We start from the raw sequence: 23,601 nt of genomic DNA on the forward strand, positions 1-23,601 counted from the left end.
TGCTTCGCTTTTGTATAGATTCAGCACAAGGATTTTTATAGGATGGTTATTCCTAAGATTCTTGCTACAACTGTTATTAGTGGAATATGTTAAGTAGATAGTATTCAGAATTTTAAGGGATAAAACACAACTTGGAAGAAATTTTTTTCTGTTTTTGGTATTGTGATTACTTTTAATTTAATTTTTTTTTTCTTTTAGTTCTTTTACTCCCTTTAATAACGGCTGAGGAAAAAGATAGTATGGAATAACTTTTTTGGGTTGAATTGTTATAGAATACTACATGTGCCAAGTTTGGGATTTGATAATGTTTGAGAAGATAAGGGAGATCATTTACTGTGTATATATGGATTTTCTGAAGTTTTTTTGTTTTTGGCACATGGTTTGAAAAATTCTGTTTCTTTAGGGTGAACTAAAGAAGACAAATGGGGCCCAATTTTTTTTTTTTTTTTTTTTTTTTTTGAGTAGCTACTTAGGTGAAAATTGCTAATCATGAAGACAGAATGGGTGGGTTAGTATATTTTTATAAGCTGTAAGGTAATACATAAGTAAAATATGTTGATGGTCAGAGTGTCCATAAATGCCCTCCACTGTAGGAAGCCATTGGCATTTGTTGGCTTTTAAGGCATGGCAAGTCTCTCTTGACACCTCTCTTCTACTAGTCCAGGAAACTGGTATCAAAACAGTGTGTTGCTCCACTTGCCATGTTAACATCGGTGCTGTGGCTTCCTTTTTCTAGATTCACCCCAAGAGACACAAGACAACAAGGTTTACTAGGGTAGGCATGATCTCATCTCTTTTGCTCCATTGTGTTCATAGCACCAAACACAGTGCTTGGTATGTCATAATTGTTTAAAAATATAGTTAGAAGGGTGCTTATGGGTGGCTCAATTGGTTAAGTGTCTGTTGATTTCAGCTCAGGTCATGATCTCAGGGTCCTGGGATGGAGTCCTGCGGCAGGCTCCTGCTCAGCAGGAGGTCTGCTTGTCCCCCTTACTCTCTGCCCTTACCCCCACTCCCCTACTCCTTCGCCCCTGCTCACTTGGATGCTCTTTCTCTAAAATAAATAAATAGATCTTTTAAAATATAGGTAGAAAAAAAATTAATGAAAAACTACTACATGTGAAATGGGAAAGATTGTTGCTTATGTTTAATAATAATTACCACCATGAAAATAAACCATAACTTTTTATAATATACTGTATTTCCAGGTCATCTTTAATATGAGGTACCTCATTAAAACTGCTTTTCAGGAGAAAAATGGGACATTATTGTATTGAATATATATCCTAATTACAAATATCTTAAAATATGGGGGAAATAGCCATTTGAATTAAAGATACATAGTATTATGGAGGTGGGTTTCTTCCGTTGGAAAACAGTTTTATTGTTTACTTATTCCCATATGGAGCTTTGTTTCCTGTCAGCATTGTTATGGAAAGTACTGATTCAATCAGTTGCTCTAAGCAATTTTTCTGGCACCCTTTCTGTATATAATTGTCACAAAATAAAGTAATAACAGATGCATCTCTAAGTAATTTGCCATAATCATGGACATTTTCTTTAAGATTGCTTTTCATGATATGTTTGGAAGATGTAGTGTGTAGATTCAGTATATTAATAATTATATATTCATTTTCCGGAACCCTTGAAAATATTTTGATAAATTTTAACTTATACTGGATGTATTTAGAGGAGAGAAAAGTTACATAAATATTGAGTGTATACTGCCGATAATGGAAACTGAAGCTCTCTTCATGTCACAATAGCCAAGCTTACTCAATTCACTGTTGTTTTCCTAAATGCTCTGATTTTTTAAGGGATTCACTGGGAAAAATATCTTCTCATAAAATATGAAAAATAGTTTCTGGGGTGGGGCACCTAGGTGGCTCAGTCATTTATGGGACTCTTGGTTTTGGCTAAGGTTATGATCTCAGGGTACTGGTATCAAGCCCCTTATGGGGCTCCATGCTCAGCGGAGAGCCTGCTTTGAAATTGTCTGGATCTCTTTCCCCTCCTCCCCACTGTTGATGCATGTGCTCTTTCTCTAAAATAAATAAATCTTAAAAAAAAAAAATAGTTTCAGGGTTGTTATGGAATGCCTTTCCTAATAAGTTTAAGGGGTGAAGAACTTTTGCTTCACATGCTGAGCACAACTCTACTAAACTAGTAGACATTATCTTCCAACTTTTCTACTGCATGTTTCTTGACAGATTTTTTATAGGATTTGAATGGGTTGAACATTAGTTTTAGAGGAAAATTCTGGTTTTCTGAGAAGTCCTAAAATCTCTTTCTGCCAAACAAGCTTCATCAGTGAATTATATGTGATAAGACAATTGAAATTAAGATGTTTTGCTTAAGTCTTCTTACCATCTAAACTTGCTTTCAGGGGAGCCTGGCTGGGTCAACTGGTATAGTGTGTGAGTCTTTTTCTGGGGCTTTTGAGTCTGAGCCCCACACTGGGTATAGAGATTACTTAAAATCCTTTAAAAAAAAAAAAAAAAAGAAATAGACTTGCTTTCAGAGTTAAATCTCCTCACCCCCTCGCCCCCTCACTTCCAGCTTTTTCAAGCATGTGTGACATAATTGAATTTGGTAAACACCAAGTTGGCAAAATGGCCAAGCTGGACACCTGGATAGCCCAGTTGGTAGAACATGTGACTCTTGATCTTCAGGTTGTGAGTTTGAGCCCCATTTGTGGCATGGAGTTTACTTTAAAAAAAAAAAAAAAAGTATAGGCATTTGTGTTAACATTTCGTTAATTTATTTTTCTCTTTCATAAGTAGTATTTTGAAAACTGTAGGTTGGAAGTTATTTGCTTTACTTTTTTAGGTTGTAAGAAATTGGATGAACCAAGTTTATAAAACAGATAGTGGTTGAAACCCAGTTTCTCTGAAAGCTTTTTTGTAATTAAAAATAAATTTTCACCTTGGGTTTGGCAATGAGTTTTTAGGTAATGACACCAAAAACATGATTCTTGAAATAAATAATTGATAAGTTGGGCTTCACTAAAATTAAAAAGTTTTGCTCTGCATATAGCCACGAACTGAGGGAAAATATTTATAAAACACATATCTGGTAAAGCACTGTATCTGAAATATACAAAGAACTCTTAAAACTCAACAGTAAGAGAACAAACGACCCAATCAAAAAGTAGCAAAAGGATCTGAACAGATAGTCACCTCACCAAAGTAGATACACAGATGGCAAATAAACATATCATAGGATGGCCAATATCTTCATTAGGGAATTGTAAATTAAAATAATAATGAGATACCACTACATACCTATTAGAATGGTTAAAATCCAAAACACTGACAACAACTACTGGTGAGGACATGGAGCAACAGAAGTTCTCATTCATTGCTGGTGGCATTGTAAAATGGTACAGACACTCTGGAAGATGGTTTGGCAGTTTCTTAGAAAACTAAAACTAATCTTATATGATCTAACAGTTGTGCTCCTAGATATTTACCCAAATGAATTCAAAACTTAGGTCCACACAAAACCAGGACACCATGTTTGTAGCAGCAGCTTTATTCCTAATTGCCAAAATTTGGAAACCACTGTGATTTCCTTCAGAAGGTAAATGAATGAGTTGTGGTATGTCTGTATGATGGAATATTATACAGTGCTAAAGGAAATGAGCTGTCCAGCCATAAAAAAGACGTGGAAGAGCCTTAAATGTGTATTGTGAAATAAAGGAAGCAATTCTGATAAGGCTATATAGTGTATGACTCCAACTATATGACATTATGGAAAAGGCAAAACTTTGGAGACAATAAAATGATGGGTCAGTGGTTGCCAGGTGTTCAGGGATGACAAGGGAGGGATGAGGGGTTGGAGTACAGAAGATTTTTAGGGCAGTGAAAATATTCTATATGATGTTATAGTGGTGGATGCATGTCATTATGTATTTGCCAAAACACATAGAATGTACAACAAAGAATAACCCTAATGTGAACTATGGAGTTTAGTTAATAGTGTATCAGTATTGATTCTTCAGTTATAACAGAAAGACATTGATAATGGGGGAAATTAACAGTTGTGGTTATGGAGAGGGAATATATCTTTCTGCTAAAGTTTTTTTTTTTTTTAATCTAAAACTGCTTTAAAAGATAAAGTATACTAATTTAAAAAATATAAAAATTTAATCATCAAGTCTAGTGATATGTCAGTATTTTTTGGCTAAAATTAATAATGATTACTACAAAGGATTATCCTTATAGATAATGAATATACATTCATTGCTAGGAATAGAATTATATGGTAAGAAAATGAAACTTCAGGGCTGTGCTTCATCTTATTTATGTTAACTCATGATATTTTGACTTCAGATTATTGGTTTTATCAAAGGAAAGGAGTGCAAAATTTGTCGACAATTTAATAAGTAGAGTAAAACTTTTACTTAATAAAACTTAATCTAGTGAAGACTTAAATTTGGAAAACATAATAGTACTTAAAATTCAGCGCAAGTTTTTAGTCTTTAAAAGGAAAAAACAACTGAAATCTTGTGGCACTTATTGTCTGATAATTAAGATATTTTTAATACATTTTTTGTGAGGGGGCCCATTACTGTTGCAGGCTTTATTATGCAATAAAACTTAAATGGATTTAAAATTTTTTGGTTTCCTGAAAAATAGTATATTGAATTTAGAAACATTTTTTTTAACAGTGAAGATTTTATCTAAGTACAGATTCACAATCCATTATCCAAAACTCTTGGAGCCAAAACTTTTTGAATTTTTAAAAGGTTATATGATTTGTATACCTTATGTAACATTCTTAGTGGAGTCGACCATAATCAAAGACATGAAGATCTATGTAGTGAAATATGACTAGTACAAGTAAGTGAGGTAAATAAAGGCTAGGGTCATTTCTTCATTTGTTCAGGTTAAGTTTTGCCATTAGATAAGTTCTGGTTGGGATTTTGAGGGTCTTGAATCTTAGAATAAGGGATTGTGGGCCTTTTAAACAAAGCTCATTTAAAATTATTTAATTTCTTGGCCATGTTATATGGTTACTTTAAGCAAATATTTAAAAATCCTAAATTTAGTTTCTGTTGAGAAACAGGACCTATGTTTAAAAGTGTAAGCTTAAAACTACTTATGTGAAACTAACTCATTTGTGATTGGAGGGCGGGATTGGTGATGTAAGCCATAAAAAATAAACATGTCCAATGCAGCACAGAGATTTTGAATACTACCTTATTCAGTAATTGTGAAGTGTGAGCAAAAATAGTGTCTGTAAAGAAGTCACTCATGAAACATTTGGTGTTTCCCTGGAGCCATAAATAGTTTATGTCGTGTATCTGGCTTTTTGGAAGAGCACTTAATATTCTATTGTAGCACATTCCTGTGGGCTCCTTCTTTAAGAATTAAAAAAAATTCTCCACCATTTTTGTCAATTTTTAAAGATTTTATTTATTTATTTGAGAGAGAGAGAGAAGGAATGAGCAAGAGACAGAGAGTGAGAGCACGAGTAGGGAAGGAACAGAGGGAGAGGCAAAAGCAGACTCCCTCCTGAGCAGGGAGTCCAATGTGGGGCTCGATTCCAAGGTTTCAGGATCATAACTGGAGCTGAGGGCAAAGACTCAACTGACTGAGCCACGCAGGAGCCTCCCCTTATCAATTATTTTTAAGCTTTTATATTCGGGATGAGAATTGAGATAGGGCCTTAAAAGTGACTGTTTACTGCTTTATCATGACCCTGTGTTTTTAACATGACAAGAAATGGAATTCTGTATTACTTTTTTTAAAGGGGTTATTTATTTATTAGAGAGAGAGGGAGCATGAGTGGGGGAGGAGCAGAGGGAGAAGGAGAAGCAGGCTCCCTGCTGAGCAGGGAACCCAACTGGGAGCTCCATCCCCCGGGATCATGATCTGAGCTGAGGGCAAACGCTTAACTGACTGAGCCACCCAGGTCCCTCAGTTCTGTATTACTTACAGAAAGAAAACTTTCTGTATTTTTACCTCTGTTTTGGGGCTGTGAACAGTCAACACCAGTTCAGAGCATGGTATCAGAACAACCACCTTTCAGAAGGCATGTCCCAGTTGCTGCTCACCAGAGTCGGTAGCAGCAGGGAGTAATCTTTTTAATCAAATGACTTTCCAACAGCTTTCTTGGCTTGGCTGTCTTGGTTTAGATGGTGGGGTGGGGGTGGAGATCCAATTTGTGACGTCGTTGTATCTAGGGGGATTATAAGCAGAGGTCACTGGCAGAGCAGTGAAAGTGGAATGAATGGTCTAGTGATACAGTGATTTTCTCAACAGAATGCATGGGAGTTGTGAAGCACAGAGTACCAGTCATGTGTTCAGTTAAATATGTATGTGTGTTCAATCAGATACATTCTTATACTTGAGTGTTAATCTTCTAAAATACTTAAAAGCATTCTTTTTGGAGCTGTCAAAATTTGAGAGAAAAAAATGAAGTTTCTTTCAAATTAATTTCTCTGTAACTTGGGGGTGGAGAGTATACCCTTGTTTAATTTTATCTGTGCATTACCTATTTTCAGGGTGGAGAGTAATTCTATTTTGTGTGTCCCAATAAAAAAATCATTGGTTAAGGAGATGAGAAGAGTAACCGGAAAGGCACCCATTTTGTGGACTATGGAGTTTTGCTTATTCTCTTTGTAATTATTTTAATGTGGGTGCTTGTTGTTTGGTTTAGAACTTTTTCCATATATGGTAAGTGGAAGGCTGTGTTCTATCACATGAGTGTCTCCTGTGTATGAATTACTACTAAGTTACAGATTCTTTATCTCCCCATAGCAGCTCTCTGAGGCTAGTAGGTATTTTTCCTTTATAGCTACCAAAAAGCATGGTTGGGATTTTAAACTCAAGTCTGACTTACTCTGTTGTTCACATTCTTTTTGACAATACTTCATTGTCTTCAGTGTGAAGTAGGTTTGTTTTGATGGAAGTGGGTAAATCCTCTAGATTCTTCTGTTTTGGTTTTCTTTTGTCATTTGAAAGTTAGGAGTGAGTCAAGGTGGTAAAGATTAGATTAGGGAATAGTGCCAGGAAGCTTGGATTAGTGTGATAGCAGTCAGCAAAGGTTAAGGTGGAGCTTGTCTGTCTAGGTTGACTTTATCTACAGGAGCAATTTCTGAATCCCGACCTAAACTCCTTAAGAGTGAAAATTTGAATTTGAATCTGTTTCTTTGCTCTACCCCTGAAATTCAGTGTGGCTTTGTACAAGTCACTTAATCTGTTCATATGTATTTATCTAACTGAAAAAGGATGCTCTTCCATTAATTAGAAAGCCATGAGAAGAGGACGGTTTCAGTGATGCAAATAATACACCAATCAAAGTCTGTATTTTTTCTTAAGAATAGAGTTTCCTGATATTGCCCCCAGTGTAGCAAACTACTTTTGTTGTTGTATTTTGGAGAAAGACACTGCCAGTTGCTCATCTTTTAAGTGGAAGCAAAATGCTTTGCATGTATTTTTTCCCCCTAATCTCTCATTGTCTAATTTTACTACTCATTTAGGATTTTCATAAGCTTTTCTGTAGACGTTAGAGTAACTCTAGAGGAATATCTGGTGGTTTACTGTACTTGAATATAGGTCAGTAGCCTCCTTGGGAATCTTTCAAAAATAAGCCGATCCTCCCCTCCCCAGATTTAGTAAGAAATTCTCATTTCCCTTAACTTTTCTACTTCAGAGATCCATTTCATTGTCTGTCTCAGCCATTAAACTTCCATGATCATATCCTACTTGATGCCATTTCTAATAACTTAAACCCCACCATAATCTGTGTTTTAAGCATTCTGCTTTCTAACCATCATGTTCATGAAAACAGTTTCCTCTCAGTCACCGGCAGTTTCTAAGTTGTTAAATCTGGTGATCTTCATCTTACTTGATCTATCAGCTGCATTCAGAAAACAGTAAAAAAATGTTTTATTTTGAAATAATTTTAGACTCTCCTACAAGTTGCAAAAGTAGTTCAGAGTTCCCTGTTCCCTTCACCCAGCTTCCTCCAGTGATAACATTTTACATAACCAGGGTAAAAGTCTCAGTACTAACGGAAATACAGACCTTTTTCAGATTTCACCAGTTTTTACTGTGGGATGTGTGTGTGTGTGTGTGTGTGTGTGTGTGTGTGTGTGTGTGAAATTTATCACACGTAGAGATTTGTGTAACTGTTCAGAACTGTTGATCACCCCAGAGAAACTCCCTCAGATTGTCTCTTTCTAGTCACACCCTTCCCCAGTCCATAACACTTGACAACCAATAATCTATTCTTCACTATAATTCTGTCATTTGTTATATAAGTGGATTCATATAGTGTATATTTGAAATTGACTTTCTGATGTCTTAGGGACATCTTGGTTATTTCCAGTTTTTGACTATTACAAGAAAAAAACTGTGAGGTTCATTTTTTTTTGTATTTGTGAGTGGATGACTAATTGTCTCAACATCTTTTGCCAAAAAAAGATTCTTCCTTCTCCATTGGATTGCTTTTGTGTCTTTGTAAAAAAAAAACATTAAAAAAATAAAAATAAAGTTGGCTCTACTTGTATGGGTGAACATAATTTTCATTTTTCTAGGGTAGATTACCCAGTAGTGGAATTGCTGTCTTTTGGTAAATATATGTCTAAATTTCTAAGAGATTGCTAACCTGTTTCTAGGGAGGCTATACCATTTTTCATTCTCACCAGAAATGGCTGAGAGGTCCACTTGTACATCTTCACCAGCACCAATAATGTATTTTTCATTTTAGCCATTCTAATAAGTATGCAGTGATTTGTCCTTAGGGCTTTAATTTGCTTTTCTCTAATGGCTGTTGATGGTGAACATCTTTTCATGTGGTTGCCGCATAACCACGTATACTCTTTGGTTGAGTATATGTCCAAGCTTTTGCTTATTTTCTGGTGAGATTTCACTTTATTTATATTAATTTTTTTCCATGGAGTTTAGAGAGGTCTTAATTTATTCTGAATATATAAAGTCTTTTGTTGAATATGTGATTTGCAAGTATTGTTTTCCCTGTATCTTGTCTTTTCATTCTGTTAAATGTCTTTTGAGAGCAAAAATTACTTTGAAGAATCAAGTTGATATTTTTTCTTTTCTTTTTTCTTAAAGATGATTTATGATTTATTTGAGAGAGAGAGAGAGAATGAACAGAGGGAGAAGGAGAGAAGCAGACTCCCTACTGAGTGGGGAGCCTGATGCAGGACTCAATCCCATGACCTTGAGATCATGACCTGAGCCGAAATTAAGAGTCAGGCACTTAACTGTGTGAGCCATCCAGGCATCCTGGTATTTTTTCTTTTATAGACTGTGTTTTTGGTGTTGTGTCCAAGAACTCTTCACCTAACCCTATTACAAAAACTTATAAAAACTGGTTTTTTTTTTTTTTTTGACGATTTTATTTATTTACTTGACAGAGAAACCATGAAGGGAGAACACAAGCAGGGGGAGTGGGAGAGGGAAAAGCAGGCTTCCCGCTGAGCAGGAAGCCCGATGTGGGGCTCCATCCCAGGACCCTGGGATCATGACCCTAGCTGAAGGCAGATACTTAATGACTGAGCCACCCAGGTACCCCTAAAACTGTTTTCTTTTAAGGTTTTATAGTTTTCTGTATTGTTCTATCTCTGTAATCCATTTTGTGTTAAGTTTTGTATCCATACTCATTTCTTGGTGATCTCAACAGGTTTCATAGCTCTGATACCCACTCTGTGCCAAATGTACATCTTTAGCTTGGACCTCTCCCCCAGTGGCTCTATGTACAACTCCCTACTTGATATCTCTACTGATGGGTACATCAGACGTGATGCATCAAAGTATGAACTCTTAAATCTATCCTTTGCCTCCTCTGATATTCAGTCTCCAATCTTCCCTGCCTCAGTTAATTTAACTTTATTTTTTATTTTATTTTTTAAAATGATTTTTATTTTCTTTTTTTAAGTAGGTCCCATGCCTAACATGGGGCTGAAACTTCACAACCAACCCTTAGATCACGAGTTAGATCCTCTACTGACTGAGCCAGCCAGCCACCTCCCCCCAACCCCCACCCCTTTTCTAGTCTCTCAAATGGAAAAACCTTAGGGTCATCCTTCACTTCTCTTTCCCTACACTCCTATCAAATCCATCCACCAACAAATGCTGTTGACTCTACTTTGAAAGTGAATCCACAACTTGACTACTATAAGATCCGTGTTGTATTTGCAGTTACGTCTCCCCTCAGACTAGTGCCTGGTACAGAGTAGTAGGACCCCACTTACTGGTTGAATTGAATGATTGCTTCTTTCTTAAAGAGATGGTACTCAAGACTTTGAGATTTTACCTTCTCTAGTTGAATTATATTATCTCTTAATGTTGACAAAAATAAGTTATTTTTATATCTTCTTTAAGCTGACTTGCTACAGATGGAGTTCCATAAGATTTTGGTCGGTATACTGAATTGTGTTCAAATACAGTTAATATTAAACTTTTCAGAGTTCTTTCTTTAAAATTTAGTGATAGAATTTTCCAATAGGAGAATGTTCTAGTTTTAGTTAATTTAGTTATAATTTCATATGCTGGTTGAAAAAGTTATTTTTCATGAAAAAAACTGTGCCTCTAGTAAAGATTACTATTAATGGAATATACTCATATCAGCACTCTGTGTAACATGAGAGTGTGTTATATGTAAGGCAACTGCTCTGAATTGTTTATAGCAAAAGAAATACATTCAGTGCTTTAAGCAATAAAACTGATCTTAGTTCCTTCTTCTTTACTCTTGTTTTTTGGTGTAGTTCAGTAATTATTTTTGTTTCTGGTTCATTCCCTCTGTTTTTTTATCATGTACTCCCATGTACCTGAGTGTACTATATTTTATCATGTACTCCCATGTGCCTGAGTGTACTATATTTTATGCATAAATGGGGCAGAGTAACTTCACAGGTTCTCCTAAGTAGTCACCACAGTTTTGTGCTCTTTAAATATAAGCAGAAGGAAAAGAAGTAAAGCATTGACATACTCTTTTTACTATTTTTAAAGTATGATTATATCTTAGATCCTCACTAGCATCTTTGACAACTTGTATTTTCAAAACTGACTCTTTCCTACTTGAAATTTCCCCATTGGTGAGTAAACAAAGGTAGGTTTTCAAATGACCTAATAAAGAAGGTAGACTAAACACCTCCCTTATCTGTTTAGCCACTGTGAAGTATCAAAAGTAATAATAGATCCATTTATTCTACAGTTCAGGCTATATCTTTATATTCCTTATAGTTCTAGTCTCCGTATCTACATCCTTCCTTCTTGTTCAGGCATTAAGAGAAGAATATGATCCCTGAGGTCTTTCACAAATGCACATGGTCCTCTCTGTTTGGTGGTATCTTTTATTTGCCAGTGGGGTCTGTTCCTCTTTGAGGCTACTGAAGTGTGCCTGACCTCAGGGTGCCTGACAGTTTTGTGTCAGGATTTCTCAGGCTGATGCCTGCTGCTCTTAGCCTTGGGGAATTGTGTCCCTTGATGCTTTGCTGCTGTGAACTCAGGAGTTGCATGCCACTCTTCCCTGAACATGGGATAGTTTTACAACTCCGTAATGGAATACCATTCTGCAGTAAAAAGGAACAAGATATCAGTCTATGCTACACCATTGATGAATCTTAAAACATTATTTTGTGGAGGTGTCATGTAGTTTTCACTATTAGGAGAGTTCCCTTCACATGTAAAAAAGTTCTTAACCACAGTTTCTCAGTTCTGCTGGACACCCCACCACCAGTCTTTCCAACTAACACCTTTGTTTACATCATGGTTTTAAGATGCTGAGTATTTGTGCAGAGGAAGTTAAAGATGTTGTGTGACTATGTTTTGTTTTGTTTTTTAAAGATTTTATTTATTTTATAGAGAGAGACCACTTACCTGTGTGGGTTGAGATAGTACTAGAAGGTGGGGGAGAGAGAGAATCCCAAGCAGACTCCCCCTTAAGCACAGAGCCTGACATAGGGTTCAATCCCACAACCCCTAGACCACGACCTGAGCTGAAATCAAGAGTTAGAGGCCTAACCAACTAAGCCACCCAGGCATCTGACCATGTTATCTTTATTCTTATGTTATCTTTTCCTATCTCTGGTAAAGGATGGAGAAGTGCTCTGGTGGTATTTAGTTGGTGAAGTGGTGAGTTACTGTATCATACATTCTCTTTTGAACCATGATAAATATTCACTAGTAGAAAGTAGAAGGCTGTATTTATTTGTGAGTAAGTAGGAGTTTACCATGCAGAAAATCTGATTCTTAAATGTATGAATATGACTAGCTATGTGGGCATATTAAAAAGCAGAATGTGGGAGTGTAAAGTGGTACAGCCACTTTGGAAAACAGGTTGGCAATTTCTTAAGTTTAATGTAAACTTATCACATACACATATACCATATGATTTGGCCATTCTACTCTGAGGTGTCTACTCATTAGAAAGGGAAATACATGTCCACACAAAAACATGTCTGTGAATGTTTATAGTGGTATTACTCCTACTAGACAAAAATGGAAACAATCCAAATATCCACTAACTGGTGAATGGGTAAACCAGATGTAGTTTATCCATGCAGTAGGATACTATTTAGCAATAAAAAAGGAAAAAAATGCATGCTACAAGGTGGGTGGACTTCAAAAATATGCTAAGTGATATAAGGACTTAAGTTACACCACATATTGAATGATTGCATTCAACTGAAATGCTCAGAAAAGCCAAATCTGTGTAGAAACAGAAAACAGATGAGTGGTTGCCTGGGTTGGCAGTGGGAGCAAGGACTGAATGCAAGTGGGCTTGTGAGAATTTGGGGGGTAATGAAAAAGTTCTAAAGCTGGATTATGGTGATGACTGTACAACTCTATAAATTTACCCAAATCCTGAATTGTATACTTTGAGTTGATGAATTTTATGGTTTGTGTACTATACATCAGTAAAGTTTTTTTCAAAAAGGGAATAAAAATGAATTTCGTAAACTGAAGTGTGAAGAAAAACATAGTTTGACAAATGTAGTCATTTGAATAATGAGGAAAAGGAGTTGTCTTGGAGATGTAATCTTTCAGGTAAAAGGAAAATAGTGTTCGTTTTACATTGATAAAAGAGTAAATGGAACCCTTCTCTTTTGCCTTGAAATCTGTAGTTAACAATAGCATCAGATGTTTTTACTTAAATTTTTGCATTTCTCCATATTTTTATACACTGTGGCTGATAGAATAAATTGCAGTTATATAAAATAACCTTTTTGGAGCAATTTGTCAAAGGCCTTAACATTTGTATCCTTTGGCCTATAATTCTACATAAAAAGTATATTCTCAGGAAATATTTAGAAATGAAAATAAGGATTAGTATTTGGAAATGTTCATACTAGCATTACATAGGCTAATCAAAAAAGTAGTAATCTACATGCTTTTCACAGTAGGAGGAGTTTTTTTGTTTGTTTTGTTTTTTTTAAAGATCTTATTTATTTAATTGACACAGAAAGTGAGTTCACAAGTAGGCAGAGAAGCAGGCAGAGAGAGAGAAGCAGGCTCCCCATGGAGTAGAGAGCCCGATATGGGGCTCAATCCCAGGACCCTGAGATCAGGACCTAGACCGAAGGCAGAGGCTTAACCCACTGAGCCACCCAGGTGCCCAGTAGGAAGAGTTTTTAGAATTGTTTTAGTTATGGCTCTGTTGGTTGCAAGGGGCAGAAATCCTTTTTAACTAGCTGAAGTAAGGCTGGACAGGATGCGGGGCACTCTAACAACTCCAAAATAGCAAGATCAGTGAGGCCCTTTGGCAATAGGGAGCCAGAGCCACTTTCCCCATTTCTCACTCTCAGGGGCAGGCTAGTCACTTCTGTTTTCTTTGCAGGCCTACTTTGTCCTCAGCCTCTTCTTCAGCCATTCTTTCTTGCGCATGGTTCAGTGCTGCTTGCCAGCTCTAACTGAGTCAGTCTTTGTTCTATTTCCAAAATTTCTAGAGCAGGATTCTGGGCTAGATCATCTTTTTGAGCCTGAAGTGGGTCAGTGAACAACTGGTGATTTGATCTTCTCCGTCCCCTTTTTGGGGTCTACATTCAGGTTTAGTATAAATGAAATGGAGTTGGATAGTGACATTGAAAACACAGATCTCAAGGACCTATATCACAAATATTATTAATTTAAAATATTTCTAAGGCCTTCTGTGATAAAATTGCTTTTCTTCACTCACATTCTCAAAATAATAGTGTACATTTGTGGTAGATTCCGGCTTTTAAAAAAATTTTCATTTTTTTAATCATTCCTTTCTAAAATCTCCATGGTATGGCTTCCATCCTTTCTTCTTATTAAAACCACTTTTACTACAAGTCTGGCTCTTAAAAATGTATTAGATGCTGTGGCTCAATCGTCATATCCACAGAGATGCTATCTCTGGACTTGATCTCAGTGATGTTCCTCTCTCCTGACCTTTCTTCAGGCCTCCAGGTCTGCCTCAGTGGATCTTTCTCCTGTGCTCATCCCTTTACTATTTCGGCTGCCCTCCGCCTCACCCCCCTCTTCTTTTCATTTCAGATTTGTCCTGCAGTTTCTTTTACCTCTGTGGTTTCAGAGATCCTTTATATCCCCAAATCTCTGTCTTTATTAGGTGCCTTCTACTGAGTACTATGGTAACCACCAGCTTTTTGCATATCATCAGAGCTTCTCTTTGAACCTTCATATGAACTTTTTGTACTTCTGTTTATTCTCTGCTGCACTTAACGTATTATGTCTTATATAACTTTGTATTCCTGGTAGCACCTGCCAGAATTCTTTGACCGTGGATTCACTCAATATTTACCTGTTTATATATTCCTGTTTTTAAAAATGGGCTAATTATACTTGTATGTGATTTTATTTTCTTTCCTTCCTATCCTAAAGAAAATACCCAAAAACTTTTTTTCTAATTTAAAAAATAATTTCCAACATTGTTGTTTTGGTCAGAGGGAAAAAAAACAACCACTTAGTGGCTATGCTTGCTAAGAAAACTTTTAAATATATTTGGGTCTATTAATATGAATTTTTCCTGAGAATAAGGACATAAAGCCTACTGAGTTTTGGACACTGTCATATGTGGATTTAATTTCTGTACTAGATATTTTCTTGTCCTACTACAAAAGAAAGAAGTCACTGAAAAATTCAACCAATACAGGGGTGCCTGGGTGGCTCAGTCATTAAGAAGCTGCCTTCGGCTCAGGTCATGAGCCCAGGTCCTGGGATGGGGCTGCATCAGGCCTCCCTGCTCAGCAGGAAGCCTGCTTCTCCCTCTCCCACTCCCCCTGCTTGTGTTCCCTCTCCTGCTGTGTCTCTCTCTGTCAAATAAATAAATAAAATCTTAAAAAAAAAAAAAAGAAAAAGAAAAATTCAGCCAATTCAGAATATGCCGTGTAGAGATTGAAATTTTCCATTATTATGTATAGAGTTCTTGCAAGTAGAACTGAACCATAGAACTGGTGGTTCTTTGTGGATACAAAATAAATTTGCTATTGGTGAACGTTTAGTTACTATATAGAGCAGGCAGCAACTGATCACAGATCTGCTTGCTAACCTCCACAGTGTGTGCTGCTGTGTGCAAAAGGTTTGTGCTGGAGCCATGGTATCTGTATTAAAGGCTTGGGCATTTTGCCCTATTCCGCTGAATGCAGATAGTTTAGTGAATAGTTTAGATAGTTTAGAATAATTCAGTGAATAGTTTAGAGGATAGTTCGAAATCAGATATGAGAGGTAGTATAATGGTCAGTTAGCAAAGTCAATTCTAGTTTCATTTACTTATTTATTTATTTGTAATGGTAGCTTTTATTAGAAGTATGGCTTTGGGAACCTTGTGAATGTCTTAAAGACTTCTAATGGGTTGCTGCTCTTGGCAGATGATTTTTAACACAACAATAGGAACTTTGGTTCATGTATTCAGGGCATAAATGAAAGACAGGAAGATAAATAAAAGACCTAGGAATGTGCTTCTTTAGCTCTTGCAGGAGGAACATACTTGATACTTGTAGTAATGATAGGCAGAGTGGCAGAGTTGTGTTTGTCATTCAGCCTTTGTGGATTCAGCGGAGTTAATGAGTTAATGAGACCTGTAAACCGTCTTCAAGACTTGGTGCTTCATGGAAAGAATACTCAGACATACAATGAGTATGTTAGCTTGGTGGTTATGGCATTACTACTGGGAGAATGGGTCTCTGAGAGAGAGTATCTTCATACTTGGGGAAGTCTTGAGACAGACCTCATATTGAAGGTTTCTGCTAATCTATAACTCTTTTACAGAGCATTCCTAGTTGGTATGCTGCATATTAATCAGCATATCTGCTCAGTGAAGTAAAGGAGACCTGAATTCTTAAAGCTGACTTTTAGGGAAGAGACAGTTTAGGAGGTGAGTGTGAGACATAATCTTGAGGGAAAACATGGGTGAAAACAGAAAGAACTGTCTTTTTGTGCTTGACTTCATTGTCCATTTTCTTTAAACTTGGTTTAAGTTCAGATCCTTTTCACAGCAGCTCGAAACTTGATATAGATGGTATAGAAGCAAGTGGACAACACATTATTTAGATTCTCTGATAGCTTAGCCATGACCATGTCCAGTCCAAATGTGGTAGTAATGTAGAGACGAAATGGGTAATGTCAAAAAGCTGTTTTCCTTTCGGAAGCAGAGTGCATGACCAGTCGGTTTGGGAATAGTGTTGAAAACCCTATGAGCGGCAAACAACAGTATGAGAAGGGATTTTTTTGGTCTTCTCTGCAATCTGCGTGTTTGGGCAAAAACAAAGGGAAGAAGATACTCTTGGTTAGATTGGTTAAGCATTGGTCCTCTTCCTACCTTTATAATTTAAACTGTAATCTTTCTAACTTGTGTTGCATGTATTGCTGCATTTCCTTTTTATGTGTGCTCTTATTTATTTTCATGGCAAATGCATTTTTAAACAGTCTCTGGGTTAATTATTGCCATTCATTAATTTTCATATTTCCATTTTAATGATATTTTCATTTATTCCTTTTGCTAGCTGGATTGCCTTTTGCAATTCTTACTTCAAGGCATACCCCCTTCCAACGAGGAATATTCTGTAATGATGAGTCCATCAAGTACCCTTACAAAGAAGACACCATACCTTATGCGTTATTAGGTGGAATAATCATTCCATTCAGTATTATTGTTGTAAGTCAAATCCACTTTTCCAAGTTTATCACTTTTGGGCAGTTGGCTTAATTTTGTGTTAATCTGTTAATGATTGAATGCATAAATGTCCAAAACAATGTATATTTTTTTAACGTTTAATTGAAGATGTTATTTGATCAAGATGATCCCAGCTATTTTAAGTGGAACCAAAGGAATAACAGCGTGTAATTAAAAGAACCTTACTGAATGTGTGTAGCTTTTATGCTAATCTTTTCCAAGTCACTGTGATTTTTAAAGCTCTAATTTGCTGCTGTTATAGTAATCATGCAATAAATACATGTTATAGGCGTATGTTTTTTAGCATACTTTATACCTAGGATATTGCTTTATAATTTGTGGAATCTGTATGTGCGTACCTACTTTCTAGTTACAGAGTTCTAAAAGAGAAAAATAACTAATGTTAAGACTTCATTCTAACCCCTGTTAAAGAATTTTTATATAATGCCAGAAAACTAAAGAGAAAAGCCAGAGTTCTATATATAATCAGCAGTGAACGCAAGAAATTTTTTACTGGTACTGAAACCCAATAGTAACCATTGCTTTTAGGATTTCAGGTGGGAATGCTTAGAGATTGTGCTCCAAGGAGAAGACATCAAGGGATTGAACTAGATTATTTAATAATTTCTCAATTGAGAGAGTCTATGACTTAGATTAAATAACTTTATGCTCTATGACTGGTAACTTTAGAAAGAAGATTTATGTTGGCTTAAAGTAGAAAATATGGTCCCATCTAGGAGATAGGCCAATTAGATAACATGCATGCCTTGTCTGTTCTGGTGTTTATTGAAAAAAACCTCTTAATTTAGAAATTCAGTGTTTTATTCAAGAATTATCACAGCTGCTTATTAACATTGAGAATGAATCAACTCATTATTTGTGGTACATAATTAATAAAAGAAAACCTGTCCATAAACATGTTTGTTTTATGGGACTGTGAGCTCCTGGAAGGCACAGATGGTGCTTTATTCTTCTTAGTACCCGCCTAATCAGTGTTCCTTTAAGAAGGCAGTAAGGGTAGATTTTTTGAAAAAAATATGTGTGTTTCTGAGATACTATTTGAATTTAAAGTTTTTAGTAAGATACTTAGTTGCAAATGGAGTTGCCCCTCGAACAAGATAGGGTTAAGGGACACTGATACCCAGTGCAGTCAGAAATTGGTGTTAAAAAATTTGACTCCCCCAAAACTTAACTACTAAGAGCCTGGTTGCCTGGAAGCCTTACTGAGAACATAAAGAATCAATTAACACATACTTTGTATGTTACATGAATTACACAATAAAGTCAACTAGAGAAAAGAAAATGTTAGTAAAATCCTAAAGAGAGAATACATTTACAGAACTGTATAATAAAAGTGGACCCACTCAGTTGAAACACATGCTGTTGAAGGGTCAGCTGTAGTAGCTCAGTTCAGAAAAGATGCTCCCTTGGAGTACTTGAACCCTGCTGCAGATGGACTTGTCTTTCAGTTTGGTTTGACTTTGTGTCTCAGTCAAAAGGATGCTGCACAAGCAAAACTACAGAAATCCAGTACAGACCAGGGGCCTGCTGCAGGACGGGGCTCTGATGGCCAGGCTCCTGGAGTGTAGGTGTGGCCTGCATGAGTGCTGGGCCTTACAGAACCCTCAGTGAGCAAGAACTCATTATTTGTATTTCATAAATTCCTAAGTTTTGACGATTTCATCATCAGCTCTGAGAAAGTTATCTCTGTGTTTAATAAAGCAATTATAAATTGAGCGTAGGTTTCTTTAAAAAGAACAGACTCCTTAAAGGTGCTATGAAAGTACTATTTTCATATCAGCCACATCAGCCAACACTGCACAGGGTGGTAGTTTTATGTACTAACTTAAAAAAATTTTCACTTTGTTTATTAACTCCACTGATTGTAGGTAGCACTTGGCTAGACATGTAAAAAAATGTTTAATTTTATTAACTAAAAAGTGAATCAGTTCTTTAAAAAAAAAAATGAGGACTGTGATTCAGACTTCATACCAGGTCTTTGACCTGGGCTTACAGATGATCCACAGATATATGAGTGATTGAGGGAGACTGGTGGAGAACCAGAGTTAGTAGAGCTTCTCAGAAGCCAAGGGAGAATTTCAATAAGGAGAAATAATCAGTGATGTCAAATACCGTGAGAAGTTAAGGTAAATGAGAGTTGATAAATACCTGTTTAATACCTGTTTAATTGACTTTTGAAAAAGATTCAGTAGAATAAAGGGAATGAAAGTAGTTCAGGATATTTAGGAAGAAGTAGAAGTACACCAGTGATTTTAGACTACACTTTTGGGAAGGTGGGTCCTGAAGGGGAGGCATATAATACAGGGACAGTATAGAGATGTATAAAGTCATCTGGGTTGATGGAGCTATAAAGGAGATGGTGAGAAAATATTGTGCTGCATAGGTTTTGAATGGTTTGAATTACATGGATTTGGGTAATTATTAGCTTTGATCTTCAAAAGCATTTTGTTTTAGTCCCCCAGACACTATCTTTAGTTCTTTAATAATTTATCCTATCTTTGGAGTATAAATAATGCATAAAAAGTGATCCCAGCTGTAAGATAAGGCCACAGTCAGCTTAAGTGTGGACTTCACCAAAGACTAAGCTTTGGCATAAATGGCTCAAAGGGCAGGACAAAGTATTAAAATGAAACAAAAATATGGCTGTCATGTGTAGTGAAATGCTCAGACACATCCCTACATTTCATTTAGAAAATCAGTTTAGAACTTGTCTCTTGTCTGTCTCAGTGAGGATGGAGGGCATAATAAAAAACAATACACGTTGACCAGCATTGGTCAGCTTTAGAGTCCCCCTGCCCTTTCCCAGCATCAAGGATTTTAAGTTTCAGCTTACACTACCTTTGTGAATCAGTTTGTCATCTGTGCCCATGGCTCTGTATTCTCCTAGTGAGCCGACTTTCTGTCCCCAGTGCCAAGAACCAGGGTTTGGGTGGCCCTAAAGAATTGGAAAATAATTGAGTGCTTAGACTCTTAACAGCTGACTGCTGAAGTGTGGGAGTTTCAGCTGCTCAAATTGTGGTTGATTGATATAATTGGTATATATTGTAAATGATCAAAGAGCAATGCCATAATGAAACATGAGAGAAGTCCTCTCTTGGTGCTCATCTCTAAAGGCAGTTGCTGGGACACCTTAACAGTCAGAGGAGACAGTATATATTTTAATACATGGGCCACTAGAGCGGGTTGGGAGAATCTAAGTGGAGTTGCAGATTATGGTATCCCTAGAAGTACACATGGCTTTTCTCTTCTGAGAGACCTGTTCTCAGGAAAGTATCTGATTAACTCATTCACATTAATTACTATAATGGGGGAATATATTTCTCTGGGGCTTAATGTTTAGGGGTGTTTACTTTTTACCCACGAGGCACCCCTTTCAATTAAAATTTCTAACCACCTACTCTGTTGAGGCCACTATGGTGGTACTAGGTTTTTATTCGATGACTAAAACTTGATTCTTGCTTTTGTGGGATTCATAGTCTAGTTGTCAGAGTTTTAACATTCTAATTACGGAGCCATGGAGCTAAATGAAGAAAGAATTTTTGGCATTAGGTTTTGTTTTTCTTTTTCCTTTAAAGATTTTATTTCTTTATCTGACAGAGAGCACAAGGGGGGAGCAGCAGGCAAAGGGAGAGGAAGAGGCAGGCTTCTCGCTGACTGGGGAGTCTGATGCGGGGCTCTATCCCAGGACCCTGGGATCATGACAGATGCTTAACCACTGAGCCACCCAGACCACCCAGGCGCTCCTTTGGTGTTAGATTCTTAAAAGCTCTTTTAGGAGGCAATCATTTATTTTACCTACAATAAGGTTCACCATGAAGATAATTAATCCACACTAAATGGAAATGTTTGAATGTTTTATAAGATTGTTCATGTAAATTTAAGATGAAGCAGCAAAACTAGTACTTAAGAAAAAATTTTGTGACTTCTATCTCCTCACTTCCCCAGCATAAATAAGCAAGCTGATTCTTCTTGTTCAACTATTTATTTTGGTCACAGCTAGCTAGAATATGGATTATTTTATCAGCAAATGTAATTTTGTACAAATTTTCTCCTCAGTATTTTTTGGATTTCTTAAGGTCTGTAAATTGTCAAGTATTGGGAAGGCTTTTCATGCCTTTAAAGTCATTATAGCAGCATATGCTGGCTGACATACACTCTACTAGAATCTGGGAAGGCCTTATCTTCACTGTTAGTGAGAAATAAAGTCAGTGAAAAATAAAGAGGAAAGAGTCACTTGAAATGTTTTCTTAGAGTATGTTTGGTCTGTTAATGAGACTTGTTAAGTCTTGTAAAGTCTGTCTAGTCTTGTTAACCAGGCCTCGGGTTCTGGAAAGGCAGGGCTGGGAGGCTCTGTCTGCTGATCTCTGTCCTCTATACGCTTTGGCCTCAGTTTTAGATCCCTGCTTTTATATTAGTTAGTTTACTCCCTGAAACTATTTTACTTCTTAAAATATAATGGATGTTTTTGACTTAGAGAAGTTTTGGCTAAGAAGTACTGCCAGATCAAAGTACTTATACAGGGGATACTCTAATTAGGAAAATTTGTGTTATTTGAACAAACCATGGTTTTTCTCATTCATGATACATCGTTGCTTATTAAAACTCATTTTATTTGAGTACCAGAAAAGAAATAAGTTCTTATTGTTTCAGGTAGATTTGAAATTATTTTGGCCATTGCTTTGTAAGCAGATCTGACTCCTTTTTTCATGGTTTAGAATTAGATATCCTGACTCTGCATTTGCAAATGAAAAAAGGGAAGTGTTTTTAAAATATTTTATTGTGATGTACCATTTTTTTTCTATTTTTTTATTTTGTTTAAAGTGCCTGGTTGCTGTTTTAACATACTATTTTTCTGTTTCTTTTTCAGATGATTATTGGAGAAGTCCTGTCTGTTTACTATAACCTCTTGCACTCGAATTCCTTTATCAGGAATAACTACATAGCCACTATTTACAAAGCCATTGGAACATTTTTATTTGGTGCAGCTGCTAGTCAGTCCCTGACTGACATTGCCAAGTATTCAATAGGCAGACTGCGCCCTCACTTCCTGGATGTTTGTGACCTAGATTGGTCAAAAATCAACTGCAGTGTTGGTTACATTGAAAACTACATATGTCGAGGAAATGCACGGAAAGTGAAGGAGGGCAGGTGCGTGTTAAAACTTCAATGTTCGTTTTATCTTGTGTATTCTTGGAAAAGAAGGTTTCTTTACTAGCTTAGGGAGAGCAGCTAGTATAATCACTGGGAGGTGAACTGAGTTAATATTTTGACTTATTATCTCTACTTATTCTTTTTTCCCCATTTTACCCCTACCTTCTGTGTAAGAGCCTTTTAATGCAGGTCTTCCCATCTCTCATGAATAATTAAAATGAACTTCATACGTCATATAGTGCAGGGCCAACAGACTTTTTCTTAAGGCACCAGATAGGAAATATTTTAGGTTTTGTGGGCCATTTGGTTAATTTGACAACTGTCCATCTGTGCTGTTGTACCAGGAAAAAACAGCCATAGACAGTCCTTGAACGGATGGGTGTGGTTACGTTCCAATAAAAGTTTATTAACAGAAACAGGCTGCTCCAGGGGTTATCGTTTGCTGACCTTTCACATAGTCCAGCCTTGTATAAAGTTCTGCTCTGTCTCTTAGTATTCTTAGAGTATATTTTTTGTAAGGAAACTTCATACATTGACAGCTTTAGGACTTCAGGCTGCCTTCTTATAATGACCTTATTAGGCTCCTTTCTACACGTGGTGCACTATTAGGCATGAATGAAATACAATGTTTGCAACCCAAAAGGTCCAACTCCTTTAATGTATAGATGAGCAAATGAAGGCCCAGTAACATTAGATAAAGCCACTAGGGGCGCCTGGGTGGCTCAGTCCATTAAGCATCTGCCTTAGGCTCATGTTGTGATCCCAGGGTCCTGGGATTGAGCCCCGCATTGGCTCCCTGCTTGGTGGGAAGCCTGCTTCTCCCTCTCTCTCTGCCCCTCCCCCAGCTCATGCTCACTCACTTCCTTTCTTTCTCTCTCAAGTAAATAAATAAAAATCTTAAAAAAAAAAAAAAAAGCCACAATTCCTTATCTCAGGTTTCAGAATTATCAGCCTTACTTTTTTTTTTTTAAAAGAGCCTTACCTTTTCTATACGATTGATGTTTTAAGATCGCTATCACTTTAATTACTCATCATCCAACAGATACTTTCTCTGGGTAAAACACCCTTTGACTGTTCTTTATACATGATTCACAGGCACTTCATTGTCCTTGTTGGTTCTCTTATAAGCTGCACAGACCTTGTAGTAGCCCCCAATTTTTGCATGTAGTGGAGATGAAAAAAAAAAAACACACCTTATTTAACTAAGAGTATATACTGTGCTGTGTGCATGAGATCTGGCCATGAGCTAGATAGCTCTGGTTCTCATCTTCATGGAGCTTAGTCTAGCACAGAGGACTTAAA

The 23,601-nt window shown here is 36.6% G+C and overlaps 1 protein-coding gene across 2 annotated transcripts in view; it reads left to right on the top strand.

Moving 5' to 3' along the window:
* PLPP1 (phospholipid phosphatase 1) overlaps nucleotides 1–23,601 on the top strand; it is a 97,344-nt gene that overhangs the window by 46,208 nt on the left and 27,535 nt on the right. Inside the window, exons 2-3 of one of the 2 annotated variants that reach the window (XM_080803309.1) lie at nucleotides 16,958–17,109; nucleotides 22,016–22,296. In XM_080803309.1, the coding sequence (XP_080659435.1) occupies nucleotides 16,958–17,109; nucleotides 22,016–22,296 (433 nt within the window). The remainder of the gene's footprint in view (nucleotides 1–16,957; nucleotides 17,110–22,015; nucleotides 22,297–23,601) is intronic. The other variant, XM_080803308.1, reaches the window with a different exon arrangement.

This window comes from Martes martes (assembly GCF_963455335.1).
Source record: "Martes martes genome assembly, chromosome: 5".
Taxonomy (NCBI): Eukaryota; Metazoa; Chordata; class Mammalia; order Carnivora; family Mustelidae; genus Martes; species Martes martes.